This window comes from Papilio machaon, chromosome 7 (assembly GCF_912999745.1).
Source record: "Papilio machaon chromosome 7, ilPapMach1.1, whole genome shotgun sequence".
Lineage (NCBI taxonomy): Eukaryota > Metazoa > Arthropoda > Insecta > Lepidoptera > Papilionidae > Papilio > Papilio machaon.
This window is the reverse complement of record NC_059992.1, coordinates 9193905-9211298: the sequence shown is the minus strand read 5'-3', so window position 1 is coordinate 9211298 and position 17394 is coordinate 9193905. Positions and strand designations below refer to the sequence as shown.

General features: G+C 38.3%; 3 protein-coding genes across 3 annotated transcripts; all 3 read left to right on the top strand.

Annotated features, from left to right (window-relative positions):
- The first annotated feature begins 6830 nt into the window (after positions 1 to 6830).
- LOC106719443 (transmembrane protein 147) lies at positions 6831 to 9612 on the top strand. Its single transcript, XM_014513783.2, has 4 exons — positions 6831 to 7070; positions 7150 to 7288; positions 7915 to 8037; positions 9194 to 9612. The coding sequence occupies exons 1-4, from the start codon at positions 6994 to 6996 to the stop codon at positions 9539 to 9541; spliced, it is 687 nt and encodes a 228-aa protein (XP_014369269.1). The 5' UTR covers positions 6831 to 6993; the 3' UTR covers positions 9542 to 9612.
- Positions 9613 to 11321: 1709 nt separating this feature from the next.
- LOC123720927 lies at positions 11322 to 15142 on the top strand. The gene is made up of 6 exons (XM_045678679.1): positions 11322 to 12005; positions 12214 to 12392; positions 13305 to 13383; positions 14362 to 14515; positions 14631 to 14820; positions 14917 to 15142. Exons 1-6 carry the CDS (start codon positions 11688 to 11690, stop codon positions 15140 to 15142), a joined length of 1146 nt encoding a protein of 381 aa, XP_045534635.1. The 5' UTR covers positions 11322 to 11687.
- LOC106719371 lies at positions 14985 to 16141 on the top strand. The gene is made up of 2 exons (XM_045678678.1): positions 14985 to 15777; positions 15892 to 16141. The coding sequence occupies exons 1-2, from the start codon at positions 15629 to 15631 to the stop codon at positions 16139 to 16141; spliced, it is 399 nt and encodes a 132-aa protein (XP_045534634.1). The 5' UTR covers positions 14985 to 15628.
- The last annotated feature ends 1253 nt before the right edge of the window (positions 16142 to 17394 follow it).

Here is a 17394-nt window from a genome sequence, read left to right as displayed (position 1 = left end):
TGTGCGCGCAACAACTAGTATCCATTTACAACGCGCCCTCGCGTCCGCGGCACAAATCGACACACACCTCCGCAAATCGTAATCCTCTTAGAAAACATTTCCAATTTAAAAAGAATTTCGTCTTTTATCCCTCCGAGTGGAGCATGCGTAAAAAATAAAAGGAAAACTCTACGACACGCGAATATATGTCCGTATACAGGCCGCCGCCGCCGGGCGCCCTCGCCGCCGCCGCTCTCCCTGAGAAAGCATCTATTGAACCTCCACTCAGACCGTGTTAGCTATCTATTTAGTATAAAAAGGGTCGAGAATTTCTTAAGATCCTTTTTTATCCGGAGGTGGGCAGCCACCCTCTGCCGCCGAGCCGCCCCGCGCCCCACACCCCACGCCCTATCAGTACATAATAAAACATTCCACGTCCTCGTACATGCTAAGCCTACCCGTCCCGCCCGTCGACTTATCGCGGGCGCGATCCCTCAACTTAGGCAAATTGTGGTCGCCTCAATTAATGCATTGTTTGATTATAACATACATTATTTACAAGGCAATCTTACAAATTACCTCTAATTCATTTGTGCTTTCATTATTTTCCTAAGCATTTTTTTTAACATAAGCTTTTTCGATTCAACATATTTTACGATTATTTCTAGAACGTCTAAACGGATCTTGCTAAAATTTGGAATACATATATGTAGAACATAGTCTGGTAAAACATGTAGGCATAAATAAAGCTTTTTTTACTTCAGCGTGGACGGAGTCACGGGCGACAGCTAGTGATACTCTAAAGTCGAAGTCTCCTTCCTTCAGTTAAAGTAGAAGAAATAATGTACAATTAAGTATATACATTATACAAGTTTTGTTTATCTGTAAGTGAAATTACATGTTACCTGAAACCTATTGTAATAGTATCTAAAAGTGATGTATGAACACATGTACTTTTGTTGATGAACCAAATAAATAAATTAAAAAAAAATAAAAATAAAGTACAAGTAAGTTAACAATTATTAACAATTGTTCATCGTTCAAAAATTATTGTTTCAAAGTTTCTTGATTTTTGATTCAGTTCTCTGTTTGACTGCATCATATAATTATTGAAAAGCACTTAATCTTTTACATACTAACAACTTTCAAACAAAACATAGGCGATTAAATTTATTTAAAAAACTAGTTGTAGGGATGTTACTTGATTGTGCGGTGTTTTCATTACTTTTAAGGGAACAAGGGTCGTTTGATTGGCGAGTGGAAAGCGCGTGCCCCCGCACAGAGATCAGCTCGAATATTGAGAGGGCGAGGGAGATGGAGCCGAGCTAAAATCGGATCACACGTACGGGCGCGGCTGCGGCTCGGCGCGGCGGGCGCGGGCCTGCACTCGCGTTATTCACTGAAATCAACTTATCCAGGCAAATTCAATTTCAATAGCCCTAAGTAAACTTTTATCGGTATCAATTCCCGCTGTGATCGCTAACGGCAATTCGAAGTTGTATCGTTTCTACCGACTACTTGACGTAGTCATTTTGCATATTTATAGAAATCGGAAGTTAATTATTATTTTTACTTCATTGCGCTAATTATATGAAGTTATTACACTTTTAAATCTCCGTTGAGAGTTATTTATAAAAGCTCGCAGTTTGCTGCAAATCGAAAAAAAAAAACCAACTAGGACGATTGATTGGTATGGCGATCGGCCCAACGGGAACCACCCATAAAAGGCTGTAAAGTGACTGAAAATTATGCATATATAGGTACTTGAATATACATTTTGCTCCAGAGTTCATCTCAAATTTAGATTTGGAATAAGGACTTCGGCAAACAGTTTAAGACGTGAGCCTAGCACATTTGTGACAATCGCTTTCGTATCGTCATTGTTAATTGTGTCAAAATTAGTATGAGATTTTTGGTATACTTTACGCCCAATAACAGTACAGGGGCGCAGCACAAATTTAAACACAAATTTGGTCGATAATGATACGATGGTGATTGTCGCAAATGTTCGTGCTAGGCCCACTGATGTATACATATACATTGATGTATATAGATCGGTACACACAAAATTCATTTTCATCTGCGTGTAAAAGAACGGATTTGGCAAAATTCTAAGACATATCTCAATAGCCGAATAAGATATAGAAAAAATAGCAATCCTCGTAAGTCCGGGTCGTCTGGGGAACGGTTAACCCACGTTACCCGCCGCCATTCCCGGCGGACGATTGCGAATTTCCACAAAGAAAATAGCAATCAAAATTTGATTTACCGCCACCCGCGGCCATACATCAAACCACTCTAATCCGTGAAGAGAGAGAAAGCCTAAATCTAAGGGGATACGGCGGCGCTGTCGAATTGAAAATCCTAGTGGCACGAGCCGCCTTTAATATTTATGGTCGAATAAAACTACACGCGATACTATGAATAAATACGGAGCGTGGTACTTTGCCCGGCTCGGCTGACGCCCGCCGGGCAAATAGTCACTTCTTGTCTAGTCCTTCCTTTGCGTACGATATTCATATTTATTTGATATACTGTTCTTCCACAGCAATGTAGACGAAAAATAAGTAAAGTAAATTAATGAATTAAGTAAAGAAAATCATTAATTTTATTTATAAGAAATATTATTACCTACAGAAACTACAAGTTAGAGGTGAGCCACCCTCGGCTCCTCGCCCCCTCTCCCGACACGGCGGCAACTATCATTGCAAAATATGTATTATAAGGCCGGCCGCCACTCAATATTCAGTGGCATATAAAACCGAATTGGACTTTTTGATCAACCACCAAATATTCAGTGAGGCCGCCGTCTTACCTATAAATATATAATGAATTTCGACAGCAGGGAGCTTCGCTATCGGCTCGCAGCCACCGGCACACTACACTGGCAGTCGCACTTACATTTTTTTACTTAGCATTTCGACATTATTGTCTTTCGTTGCTAATTATTTGATATATTTTGTAGATCCTTTGGTGGTGGATCCATAGGTCCTCATGATGAAGTCCATGTTCATATTGCACTTAAGCCGTAGCATCAAGTTATTTCAAAAGTATCAAATCAAATGAGAAACGATTTATATCGTTGATCAAAGACAATGTAAAGACGAATGTTCACTGTTGATTAAAAACTTCACACGACAAATGATATCGGTGATATTGAAACAGTACTACTGTTTATTATATCTGTTAAACTGACTATAAGTATCAAATCTAATCAAAATATTAAATCTATTAATTTTCTAGGAAGTATGTATGTTAAGAATATATGGCAATACAATGATTTCTAGTAATAAACAAAACTGTAATCTCCCTACGAATTCGAATAGCAACTTTGCATCGTGATCGATCGGCGGAGGGTCGGTCAGGGAGGTCCGTGAGGAATGTGACATTAGGGAGTTTGCATGGGGTCACCGTAAGCCGTTTCCGATAAGACCGGCGCGCGGCGGCGGCGTCTCGGACGCGCGCTGCACGCGCCCTGAATAATGCATCGCCGCCTCCCACACCCCAAATTGAAATCATTTTTCTATAACTTCGTAATGACTGCCAGCTCTGCGAAATCTAACGCCAATCCTACTTCTTAAAAAACAACACGTAATCTACTTCCAAATCAATTTAGTTGTGTATTATTTACAAAATATGTATTAATCGGAAAATAGTACACAATTTATAGTATATAAGAAAGGAAATCAAGATCCGGATGGCAGACTTGATTTGATGAGCGAGCAATTGGCGAAGAAGTTATTGGGTGTGTTGTAGTATGGACTCGTCACTCGTAGTCAATGGTAAAGTGTGTTGCTATATATTTAATTCTTTAAGATTCGTTTTATATCAATTTCGTATCATAATGGGTAGCATTAGTAGTTAGTTAGTACCCGTATAATTCCAACTTGATAGGGATATGTGTATTAAGAAATTAATAATATTATGTAAATTCCTGGATTAATAAAATTGATATATCGTTGAAATGTTACTAAAATCTTACAAACTGGTATTGTTTAGTTGTAAGTTTACGATCGGGGCGGGAATTTGTACTGTAATCGTGTCGAGCGGCCGGCACCTGCACCGCCCGCAATCGATTAGGGCGCGCAAAAAGCCCTCACGCCGTCGCCAGATTGAGATCTCTTCTGGGCGCGCGTCTCCACATGATAAATAATGGCTCCCTACTTTTTACACGTCGAGGGTGTCACGCAAAAAAATGAATAAGGAAATTTACCTAATGGCTGCGATTCTTTATAGTCCATCTCCTTTGTCAGAGAACAATACTCTAATGGAGGGATGACGTGCGTCCTCGACGTCGCGGACTCGTCCCATTGTCTCGGCTTTCATATGCTACGTTGTAATGCAATGTGCTTTTCACATAGGGCATAGTCACTAGGTAATCTTATCTATACTTCATGGTGGGTTCTAGTACTACAACTGTACCTGTAACTGTTCCTCTTTGCAATATTGAGGTCAAAGGTTGCAGCGGTTGCGCATGTATGGTTTACCTACCGTGAACTTTTTCTTAAGAAACACATGTTAAAGAGTACTACAAGACGACTATATTGCGTTTTTGTATATAAACTAGCTGTCGCCCGCGTAAAAAACGTAAAAAGTGAAAAGCCTATGTGTTCTTCCAGACTATGTTCTACATCGGTGACAAATTTCATCAAGAACCGTCGAGCTGTTCCGGAGATACCTTCAAACAAACATCCATCTATCCACCTGAACTTTCGCATTTATATTACCAGTATTGGTAAGATATTAGTAAGATAAGATATGTTCGGCGGTAAGGACCCTTCAATCGATTTGACTTTTATTTAGTAAATTGCATAGCACTTTTATTTTAAAAACAAAGTTATTTTTTCATTGCTATTCTTCCACGACATAGAAAAATCTTGAAGAACACATAGGGTACTTATGTTTTTTTTTTAAATCAGCGCGAACGTAGTAGTCGCTAGTATATCATAAAAATCTAAATTAAATTTGCAAATTAAAAGTTTTTATTATTTGCAAATTCTGGAGTAGATCAAAGACTATTAAACCGATTTAATGGTTTTTCAAGTAAGTTACCGATTTTCGAATTGTATATAGGTATAATTAAAGCCAGTATGGATTGTTTTATGTGTATTGTCTACAAATTATTATTGCAACTTTACAAACAATTTCATCACAATCCAAATTCTACAATGCTTATTTAATTAAACAACAACAACAAAACTCACACCCATAACCCAGAGGGGTAGGCAGAAACATATTTACAAAATTATTTAATTAATAAACTTAATTTTTTAATATAATAAAAAATACAAAATGCAGTCTTCAAAATACTTTAAAACAAAGTCAGGATAAAACAATGGATATAAATATATTTTTTACCTCCAGAACTGTGTCTAAATTTATCATATTATTTCATTATAAAGCCATGACAATACATTATTAAGCTGTTTACAATCTGAAAATAAAACAAAAGTTCCTTATAACTGACAAATTCTCGTACTCACCGATAGGATAACATCCAACAAATTGCAATCGAATTTTGCTCCGACATCACTTATGCACCATTTAAATTTTTGCACAATGTACAAAAAGATTTGTGACACCATTATCCAAAATAATCCATCTGTTAGCAACATTTGTTTGAATAAAACAGACAGGTTACTGCAGTGAAATAGCAAAGGGCACTGCCGCAGTCGGAGATGTTGGCTCCCACCGAGCAGAGAACGGGCTTTCTCCGGACGAATAAAATCAAAAACTCACAGCAACCTGCCCTGCTATTGGATAACAAACCCCATACCCTTTTGCGCCTGTGCTAAAAAACGAAAGGGTTAGAAAAGTCACCCTTTTTTTAAACACCCCAATGTTTTGCATCCCTTTCTTTGACTTGAAGACCCTTTTAAAAACATGTTAACCATGTTTATGACAAAATATTTTTAATATAGCAGGATATAAATAAAACCACACTTTTTCTTATTTTATTTTACTACGAAATCATTCAATTAAAAGTAGTAAAGAACTTTAATTACCAGTCTATTCTAATTGTTGTAAAAATTAATTGCTTTGTATAATTTACATAAACTTATCACCACAGTTGTTTAAGGTAATGTTGACAATTTGTGATTAAGGGTATTAATTAGGTATTAAAGATTTCTTGTCTATCAGACTTACAGAATTACATGTTAGGAATGGTTATGTTCACATAAACATAACAATATCTCATGAATGTTAAATATTTGACACCTGTTAATTCTATTTATATTGAACGATATAAACAACTAATACAATTATAAATATAAATTTATACTCAATTAAGATTAAGAAACTAATGAATAATAAATTCTCCCGCGCTAAATTGACATTCATTTGTATTTGATGGATATGTCAAAACAAATATCAAAAATGTTCCGTTATACGCATTTCAATTGTACGGCAAATTCATTTTACTTTAGTAAACTAATATTTTAATGTTACAAAAAAAAAATTAAGCTAAAAAGCTATAAATCTTAAATCAACACAATCATAATTAGATTAAGCAAAATGAACCTTTTTCGAACCGAACTAGATTATTTAAGACGCTAATCGAAAAAACTCAAAGTTTTTTACATTGATTGACAACATAAATCGGTACATATTCCTCGTGAGTTCTAAATAATTTGCAAATTTCCATTCCAATTATTTTTTGTTCCCGCAATTTCTTCTCAAATATTTGAAGTTGAAAGAATCTGTTAAGCCGAAATAGTATTTTTTATCTGCAGCATAATGTCTTGACTGTCTGACTTTCTACGAAAGCGAAAGACTAGGCGGTATGGTCGAAAGACAATAACCTGCGCCATGGGCGAAAAGAAAAAAAAACTAAATTGACAGTATGACAGTGCTTATCAACCAACCATCAAGTGGCTGCCGATGTGAATTGTATAATTACTTTTAACTAACGTGAAGCCTTTAATAATCAATGTCAGATTCATAAATTAGATTAGTACTTAATACTACACATTAGTTTTAAATTTGGTTGTACAATAGCAAGAAACAGCCATTATGACACTTTATCATTTTGGAAACTGTCTCGCATTGGTGTATGCCCCATATCATATGGCTTACAAGTTTTCGGGAATGTAAGTTCTTATTAATTAAGTTAATGTTTGGAAATGTACTATAATATCAGAACTTATAAAAGATGTGATTTTATTTCAGATCAGAATATGCTACGTTTTCAAAATGTGTATATGCTGGGGGTTTGTACATATTCACACAATTGTGTAAAATGTTACTGCTCGCCACATTCTTTCCAGATTCTGATAGTCAAGTGAATGGAGAATACGATGTTTTTCTTGTAAGTATAAAGATTACACTCTCACTCATTATATAGCACATAGATCTTATTGTTTGCCATAGGATGATATACATATTATGATGATGAGGAGGTATCCATTATCTGAACATGAGGAAAGAATTGATTCACTGAACAAATACAGATAAAATATGTTGATTAATTTAATATTAGTACTTTGAAAAAAAAAGAATAAATATGTTGTTTTTACTAACAGCCCATTGTACCAAATTTGAAACTATTGTTGAAGATCCAAACTCCTATAATAATCAACCGTTTTGTATGAAAATAGCTTCATGCACTTTTGCCACACATTAATGTTAACATTTTTCTTAGGAAATCACAAATATTTATTATGCTAGAACCTAAAACTAAAAGCATTAAAAAATTTAATATAAAAACCAAAATGTATCATTAAAAGTAGTCACTAGGCAAGGTTCCGAAGATACTGGCAGCTTTCTCCCGTTGAATAGCTAGACTAATTCTTTGTCCGAGGTAGCTGCCAGCTCTTCGGTGTTGTGTCCTGTGATGTTAACAATGTTAAATTTAACATTCAAGTCACAAAACTATTACTCTGGGTACAAGATTATGATTTCACATATTAATATAATGATAAACATTTTTTTCAGGAGATCCTCAAAGCTACAGTAGACTTTGCAGACTTGATAGGGCTGTATTTTGCTCTGAACTCAGTGCCCGGCAAAGGTCATGCAAAGATCCTGACGGCTGCAATTGGTTGGGCGAGTGCAGAGGTGAGATATAATTATGCTTTCACATATACAAATGTACAACACTTCACATGCAATATATGTACTAGTTGTAGAAAAAAATAAACTTCTATAATTAGTAGTAGTGATGCAACGGATGTCTGTTTCCGTTTCCGCAAGTGCGGAAGTTCCGCGTGCTTTTCAACATCCGTTTCTGCTTCTGTTTCCGCAACTTTTATAACGGAGATAAAACGGAACTTTACGACGGCTGAGAGATCCAAATGCGCGGCGCGAGACGCGTAGTTCGTGCGCGGCCTTTCGGCACTTGTCTCATTTGTTTGTTTACGTACTTTTTCGTGAATTTAAGCGCGTAATATTTTCTGCTGCTGTTTGAAACAATCAGTTTCTCTTGCTGGAGTAAACTGTCTAGTTGTTGTCCATATAAAATTTGACAACTGGCAAAATGTGACTATTTCACACTTACGAGTTATTAAATGTACTTTTGAATAAGTGATAACCATGTTATATATCATCATCATTATATAGTTAGAAATATATTTGTCGTTTGTCAACACGAGTGGTTTGGCGAACTTTAATTTGTAAAGAGTGTAATTTTGTTTCCTGAAAAAAAAAAAAAAAACGCGTATTTTAACTTATTGCAGCGCAGTAAAAATACATACATTGAAGGCTAAAGGACACCGATATCCAATTCCTTAATAAATTAAAAACGAATACAAACTGTTTTTACCGAAAAAAATATTTTTGTAAATATGTTTTTTATTATTATTTACACTTCTGTTTCCGCATCCGTTTCCGTTTCCGTTTCTGCTAAAATTTATTTTTGACATCTGTTTCCGTTTCTGGTTCCGGTAAGACACTTCCGTTGCATCACTAATTAGTAGTTAAGAATTGGGATTGTCTGTGAAATGTAAACATACTGGACGAGCCATATCTTCAACAAATAAAAACTAGAGTAAATATCCCTACCCACCCTTTTCTTAAAGGAAAGTATAGGAACTACGAGTAAGTGTATTTGAAGGAGGAGAGGACACATTGTAAAGGGTAATATATCTTCATTCTGTGCAACCCCTCCTCTGTCAATTAAAGGTAGGCAACGCATCTGCTAATGCAGATGTCAGTGAACTATGGAGGCCGAATACTTGTTTAATTTATAATTAAGAGTGTTGGTGTTTTGTGCGAGGCGGTGGTGAGCCGCAGCTTGCTGCTGTGGGTGGGCGCTCGGGGCGCGGAGTTCGACTGGCGCTACGTGCGGTCGTGTGCGGAGGCGAACGTGGCGCTGCTGCAGCACGCGGCGAGCGCGGCGCTGGTGTGGTTGTGGTCCCGCAGCGACTTGCCGCGGGCGCAGGCCCCGCTGGTGCTGTGGCTGCTGGCGCTGACGCCGTACCGGCCGCTGCTGGAGGACGCCGTGGCGGCCGTGCTGTCGCTGAGCGCGTGGTCCCTGCTGGCGGTGCGCGCGCTGCACGCCTCCGCCCTCGCACTCACTGCCTTGGCTATGTACGCTATTTTGTCGCAACAAATCGGTATATAAATTATATACATGAGAAATGTAGTGTATGGAACTCTTATTTATGTATTTGAATGCATGTGATAAAATTTGTATTTGCATTTAAATTATATGTTTCATTACGAATCACCCTCATAGAAATACTTCTATATTGCTTCATAATTTATATGTCTTGGATAAATTTGCTTTACTTTTTAAAAAACAGGAGGCCAACAAAGAGTGGTTTAATTTTTTATTGTTGTTATTTTTCGAACTTCGACATTTATCAAACCATTGTCTTTTTTTTGGAATGTGAACATTCGCAATATGGTATATTTGTTTAAGTGACATTGAATTGAACCTTTCATTCTGAACATATACTGCTGCTATAGAGGGCTCCTTGAATTTGTATGTCATTGAATTTAAACGATCTTGTATATAGCTTATGGTGACAAATATACCTCTGCTTACACTAAAGCCACCCTTACACTATACCTACTAAAGCTTCCGGGTTTAGAATAAAGTTAGGTAAATGGGGGCGCAATGTGAGCACTCGCTGCTCCACACCAAGGACTTAGGAATACAGTCGCTGTGAGGTGATGGGTGCCACAAAAAGGTGAAATTATAACCGTATGAATTAACAGTTCTACAAGACAGAGACTATATTCTGTGTTTAGGCCATAACAAGCATATCTGGTCCAAGAGAGAGGCGCTGCTATCTCGGGTAGTTCTATCAGAAAAAATTTATAACCTAATTGAACATAGCATGGTCTAAAATAAAAAAAACAGGACGTGACAGTTTCAGTACGAAAAGGACCTCGTGACACTATTTCACATTGATAGAATGGCGCTAGTGAGCTAGCATAATTTAGTTTGACTTATGCCCACCAGTGGACTGAGCACGAATTTTTGTAACTGGCCATCGTATCGTTATCGACAAAATTTTGTGCGGCGCCTATCGGACGAATGCACCAAAAATCTCATTCTGACATAATTGATCTAACTTTGACATAATTGACGATACGTAGTCACATATATTCGTGATCGGCCCACAGGTCAGATTTAGTTTGACAATTCAATTTCTTTTATAATGGCGGTCCTTTTTGATTTCGCCTAAATCCAGTTTATAAAGCTTCAAATTCAGGTTGCAACTTATGCAAATCAAATGCTTGGACTTGCAATACGGAAGACTTTCGAAAGAAGTTAGGAAATTTTTTCTCACTAGTAACCCTTTTACCTTGTAGGCGCGCGTACCCGCGTACCCTCTGTCAATGTCCAAAAACTACATTAAAATCCTTGAACCAGTGAGAGAGGCGTTGCTATCGCAGTTGGTTTTGTCTACATCTGTGTCAAATTTCACCAAGATCCGTTCAGCCGTTCTAGAGTTACCTTCTAACAAACATCCATCCATTTAATCTTTCGCATTTATAAAATAAGTGGGATATATTAAAAACCTACTGAGACATAGATAATGACATAAAAGAAAAAAAATGAAAGTGCTTGAAAGTAACAAACAGTACAAAGAGTTTCTTGTCTTTGAAAAGAGGGCGCTAGTGAGGTATCCTAATTTAGTTTTACCTAAGCCCATCGGTTCAAATAGCCTTATGGTTCTTGTGTATCCGGCTCTGTCTATAGGTGTCTTGTTATTATATCATTTTTATGCCTATGTAGATTTTACATATTTTCTGACAGAATTAACCGCGATTAAGTTGGAAATCGTTTTATTACAGGTTAACTTAATCACACGTCACTATTCTTTGGCCATAAAAATTGACATTTTTAATCTTTATTTTTCTGTATTGTTTTTGAAGTATTTACCTATTTATTTTTTTCGACAAGGTCAGATTTAGCTTAGTTTCGTTCATATTCTAGTTAATGTTATTATTGTCATATGGTTACAACATTACATACATGAATCTCTTTATCCATTGTAAGCGATACAACCGACAAATTTACATTTACTTATTTGGAATTCTGAAGCGCCAGTGTTCGTGAAATTCTTTTCAATTTAGCTTGATATTTTATTGAGTGGCGGAATTTCAGGATTACGAATTATTTGTTATTGAAATAACAATATTACGAGTTTTCCTGTTTATGCTGATAACCATATCGTTCTGTATAGTTTGATAAAATTTAATGTTCAGTTATGGCAGTAAACTGTTCATGCTAACTGAGAACGTAAAAAGTCGGTATGTTGTTCGTACTGTATTTAGTGTGCATTCTTTTAATTTGCGTGAATGCTGAACATACAGTAAGATGCAACAACGAAACAAATCCAAGTATCAATTCTGTAACTTTGGTGCCTTCTCCCGACCATGTTGGAGGTCGATACGTGATGGAGTGGTGCACGGCAGCAGGCGCGAACATAACTGCCTGGGAGTTCTACATCAATTACAATATATCGATGAATCCCAATCAATGTAAACATTATAATTTTATACACGATTCAAAGTTTGCGTATCACTCTCACTTGGAGGAAAATACTAATATAAATTTAAATTGTTCTCATGTAAGTATAAATGATCTGTTGGTTTTTTTCAATGTTTCTTAATTGTATATATACAAGAGGCCTATCATTAAGCAGTTAATTTCTTTTACACCCTCAATGTATAGTACCTTATAATAACCAAATGTAATAATAATTGATTTGTTTTCACATGCTATGAAATAGTTTTTTGGTGTAATTTTGTCATAATTAATTGTAAATTAATTCACAGGTCTGCTTTTCAACATCAATTGATCTAATATTTAAAGCATGCTACCATATTAAGAATCAAGTAATTAAAGGAAGGGTCAAAATGCAGAGCTATGATCAGTTGATTTACATAACAAATAATTTCACAAACAGTACTGTTCTGAAAAATAGCGCACCCGCAGCCACATCATACAATTCTGAGTGAGTATTGAATGATATTTGTTATTTGTTGTCCAATTAGGAACTGTACATTTGTAGAACATCATTTTTGGACCTCAACTCTAGTGTTATTAAAAATCAACTCTTATTAGCCTGTGAATATTTGAAAATAAGTTGATCGCATAATAGATTTTTTTATTTTATCAATGTAAATAAACCACTTAGTCAACAATTATTTAGAGCAGAGGTCACTAAACTTCTTTTGATCATAGACTTCCATGTAATTTATTGAAATCTCCATCAAACTCATAAAGGTTCTTTCCTAAGAAAGAAGATTTGCATATTAACATTAAATAAAATATTAAAGACTGTGCTTTTACATTTATTTTATGATTTTAAACATTTATTAAAGTTAGTTATGATATTTGATGTCTATTTGATTGTCTCCATTTTGTGCTTTAAATTTTACAGTTTTAATTATTGAAATTAAAAATAATAAAACATACTCAATTAGATATTTGTGACTTGTATATTAAGAACTGTTTTTTCTTTGAACTCAATTCACCCTCTGGCTCTGATCGACCACTGATTTTGTCAAATAGCCCTCCGGGTGTATAGACCACTTTGGCAACCTGAGATTTAAACAGTCAGGTAGCAAATTTCAAAGTATATGTAATGATTCAAACTTTTGGAAGACTTTATCATTAACTAATATAGAAAATGGCTATAACATTCACATACATTTATCCAGTGTCGGCACCGACAAATTTCGAGCCCATCGGGGCCATGTCAAACTAGTCGGTGCCGACACTGGATAAATGTATGTGAATGTTTTAGCCATTTTCTATATTAGTATATGTGCTGAATACAAATTCACATTCTAATTACTTTATAATACAAAATGTGATTGTATTAGAAGAACATTGTAATAATTTGTTTGTTCATATATTGCAGTGAGTATGTGTCGGTGCAGTGGTTCACGGGCTCCGTGCCCGCTGCTAAATTCACCATGAACTTGAACAGTGTCACAGAGGTAACAAACACACACTCATTATGTACATCAGTTTAACAATAAGTTTTTCATAAACTGACGTAATTTACATGAATGGAATAGATGTTAAGTGACAATATGTGGCTCGAGTTTATGATGACACTGAATGTAAAAAACTTGCATTGCCATCAGGACTAAAGGGAAGTAGATCTAATTTATGTTACAAGATATGTACAGTTGAACCTGGATAAGTGAGAGTTCAAGGGATCGTCATATTTTTGTGGCTTATAGAAATTTCTCTGTAACCCGAGTTTCCCGCTCCTGGAGATCGTCCGTTGGGATGGTAACAATTACTCTGGTTAGATATTTGCTTATCCAATTTCCAATATTACATTCTTACATATGAAATTGACGTTTTGTAGTACCGGCCACCTTAATCTGTAATATATCCACTTTTTATTAAAAAATTCCAAGGTCAATTTATTTATTTGATTTTTTTCCTCAATAATTTTTTTGGCGTCGCGTCGCTATCTCGTATAGTGGGAAATTTGAAATAACGCGTTGTTTATAAGTACGAGTTTTATCGTTGCATCAGTGCTGCAGAAATAACTCAAGGTATTAACCGTGTGTCGGGAGATGGTGTCTCAAAAGAAAACACGTTCAGGAAATTGCGACCTTCAGATCGAGTCCCGAGTATGGCCGGATGCCAAATAACATAATGCAGCTAAACTATAGGAGATGCCATTGGTATGTCTGCGACATCTGCCGTACTCCCCGCAACTTCTTATAGAAAAAAAAATCATCTTTGATGTGGCTGTCGGAACAGCTTCAGATAGTGTAATGATTCTTGTAGTTATGTTTTTTTTTAGTAAATTGATCAATGATTTACCTATAAGATGATAAAACGTAAAAAAACCGACTTTATATTATTTTCATTCAAAAGGTTAATTTGATATGTAAGAAAGTAATATAAACAAAGTTAGATGAGCGAGGTAATAGTAGTGATGACACGTGTGTCAGAGCGGTGCTGACGTGACACAGAACTGCACCAGTGCGGTGTACACGGTGACGTGTCTGCTGCGCGTGCCGCCCGGCTCATACTCCCTCATGTTCACGCACGAGGAGCCCTGGACATACGGCCGCATCGCCGTAGACAAGATCAGCAAAGATTTCAGTGAGTCGCTTCACAACAAACAGCTTTGTTGTATGGACAAATTTGTAGCTTCTTTTTTTAAAATTGATTCTTTACTTCGAAACAATATGAATACAAACGTCGCCGATGATTGCAGACCGCACGGCGGCGGAGGCGGAGGTGGAGGTGGGCGTGGGCGCGGGCGTGTGGGGCGTGTGGGGCGCGTGGGGTACGTGGGTCGCGTGCGGCGCGCTGGCGCTGTGCGTGCCGGCCGCGCTGCTGCTGCACCGCGCGTGCGCCCGCTCGCCGCCGCACACAAAGCGCGACGAGGCGGAGGCGGGCGCGGCGCTGGCGGCGGGGGGTGCGGGGGGTGCGGGGGGCGGGGTGCGCGTGCTGCTGCTGTACGCGCGGGACTGCGCCGCGCTGGTGTCGGTGGCGCGCAGACTGGGGGCGCTGCTGCAGGAGGTGGCGGGGGAGGGGGGAGTGTACGACGTGTACGCGGCGGAGGTGAGCGCGCAGGCGGCGCGGGCGCCGGCGGAGTGGCTGCGCGCAGTGCTGTGCCGGGAGGAGGTGCGGGTGGTGGTGCTGCAGACGCCGGCGGCCGCCTGTCTGTACGCGGCGCAGCTGCGCCAGCGCGGGTACACTCTCGCACGTGAGTACGCACTATAGTGTGGGGAGAATTACACGCTCTCACATTACATTATTAACTTCTCAAAAGATAGGTAAAAACTTGATCCGGGACACCGGTAGAGTTAAAACTGTCACTGTCTGTGTATGGGGCGACCGGATAAATTAAACATTTAGTCATTTGAGAAAAATTACGGAACTAATTTCTCGTAATGACAACGACGATTTCTGTGCGCTCAAAGTACGAGTATATTATCGCAGTCGACGTGTAATTTTTGACTTCATGATTACTCGATTTATTTATATGATGAAAGATAATTTATAACCGCAAAGGAAAATGGTAGATCTAAAATACTGGAATTAATTTTAAAGCGACTAGTTCGCTAGATGTATGATGTATGTAAGTGAACGGTGTTGCGATGTCATCGAAGATTGGAGCACCCACGAGTATACTCGTAATAGAAGTAATCAGGCGGTAGCGAAGGGAAGGGGATGGGGAAGGGGAGAGAGATGTGAGCGGTGTGTGCGATGTGCGCAGTTGAGCAGCCGTTGCTGGGCAGGGGCGCTGCGCCGCGGCGGCCGCACTGCGCAGACGCGCTGCTGCAGCTGGCGCTGCGGCTGATGTGCGAGTCTGCGCACGCGCATCGCTTCCCCTACAGAAAGTACTACGTGGCGGAGTGAGTGTACACACTGACTGACATTCATACAACAGCAGCTCTACATAAAACGATGTCACATGACAGAGTGAGAGCAGCTCCTCACCGACACCACGACCAACTATCTCGTTGCAGAATATCAGGTCTGGAGGCCAACGTGGTGCCGCTGGTGACGCCGCAGCGCCGCTACCTGCTGCCCGCCGCCACCGCCCTGCTGCTGCGCGACCTGGCCGCCAGCGCGCCCGGCGCACCCCCCGCACCCCCCGAGCCCCCCGAGCAGAGGCTGGCGGAGCCGCTGGCGCAGTTCTCGCGTGCGGTGGAGGAGCTGCAGGAGTACGTGCGCGAGAACCCCGACTACCTCAACGACGAACTCATCTTCCTCTGACTTGACAGTGTTGAAGTGTACACAGCGATGTCACACGTCACCGTGTCACCGTGTCACCGTGTCACCGTGTCACTGTGTCACTATGGGTATGTTCCGATATGCGCTGCGAGCACTGCACAGTGCTATCTGACTGCCAGTATACTGCCGCAGTACCCTAGGGAAATATATGACGTCATAAATCGCCGCCATATTCTGCTGTGAGCACAGGCGCTGGCGTTTTCGAGGTAAGGTACTCGCAGTACTTTGATCACGTGATCAGTCAAAACCACTCGAGTGCCTAACGTCTTATAAACAAAGCTACAGTTTAATCAGAAAATTTTAAAGTTCTGTAATTAGTTTGGATTAATAAATAAAACAATAAAACTATGGAAGAATTGCAAAAATTAACCTTATTAGACTGTGTTGATAATGAAAAACATATTCTTTTTTATGAAAAAGTACTCACTTTTCTTATATTATAAATTCAATTTACAATTAATATTAATTAAAATATTTTTAATTTGACAGTACTCCAAAACAGTTTTTTTAATGTACTAGAAAACTTGAATACACTCATTTGAATGCTGCGTCAAAAAATGTGGCTGACAGTATACGGGATTGCGTTCCGTTTTAAATCGTAACCAGTATAACTGGCTATAAAGGAACAGCTTCACAGTATACTGAATTGACGTCACACTGTACAGTGGTCGCAGTGCATATCGGAACATACCCTATGTCACTATGTCAGTGCAGTACACGAGTTCACAATTACACTATTTTTTGTAGTTTATGAAAACAGCATTTATTTTTATTGACTTGTAAAGTTTTCAGTTCAGAAAGACTTTGAATGAAGCGGACTTGATCTATGTAAGAGCGAAGTGTACAAGTGTACAAGTGTACAAGTGTACAAGTGTGAATGTGAAGTAAGAACTAACTAACTAACGGTTCAAAACTGTTATAAATATGAAGTAAAAAAACCAGATGACACCGATTGTGCTTTAATGTATGTGCCTTCTTGTTTATATATAAATGTTGTATATAATGTTATATATCTGTAGATGTAAGAATGTATCATCCGCCGAGATATTTATACATTTTATCACTTTAATGTTGTCTTGTTACAACAAGTACATATACACTTTAGTAATTATACATTTTATAGCAAACTAGTTTTTGATAAAGGAACGTTTACATACTTGTTAAGTTATACATATCTTTGTATGTCATCAAGTGGTGTCATTGTGTGTTGTATGCCACTGTCCTACTGTCACATT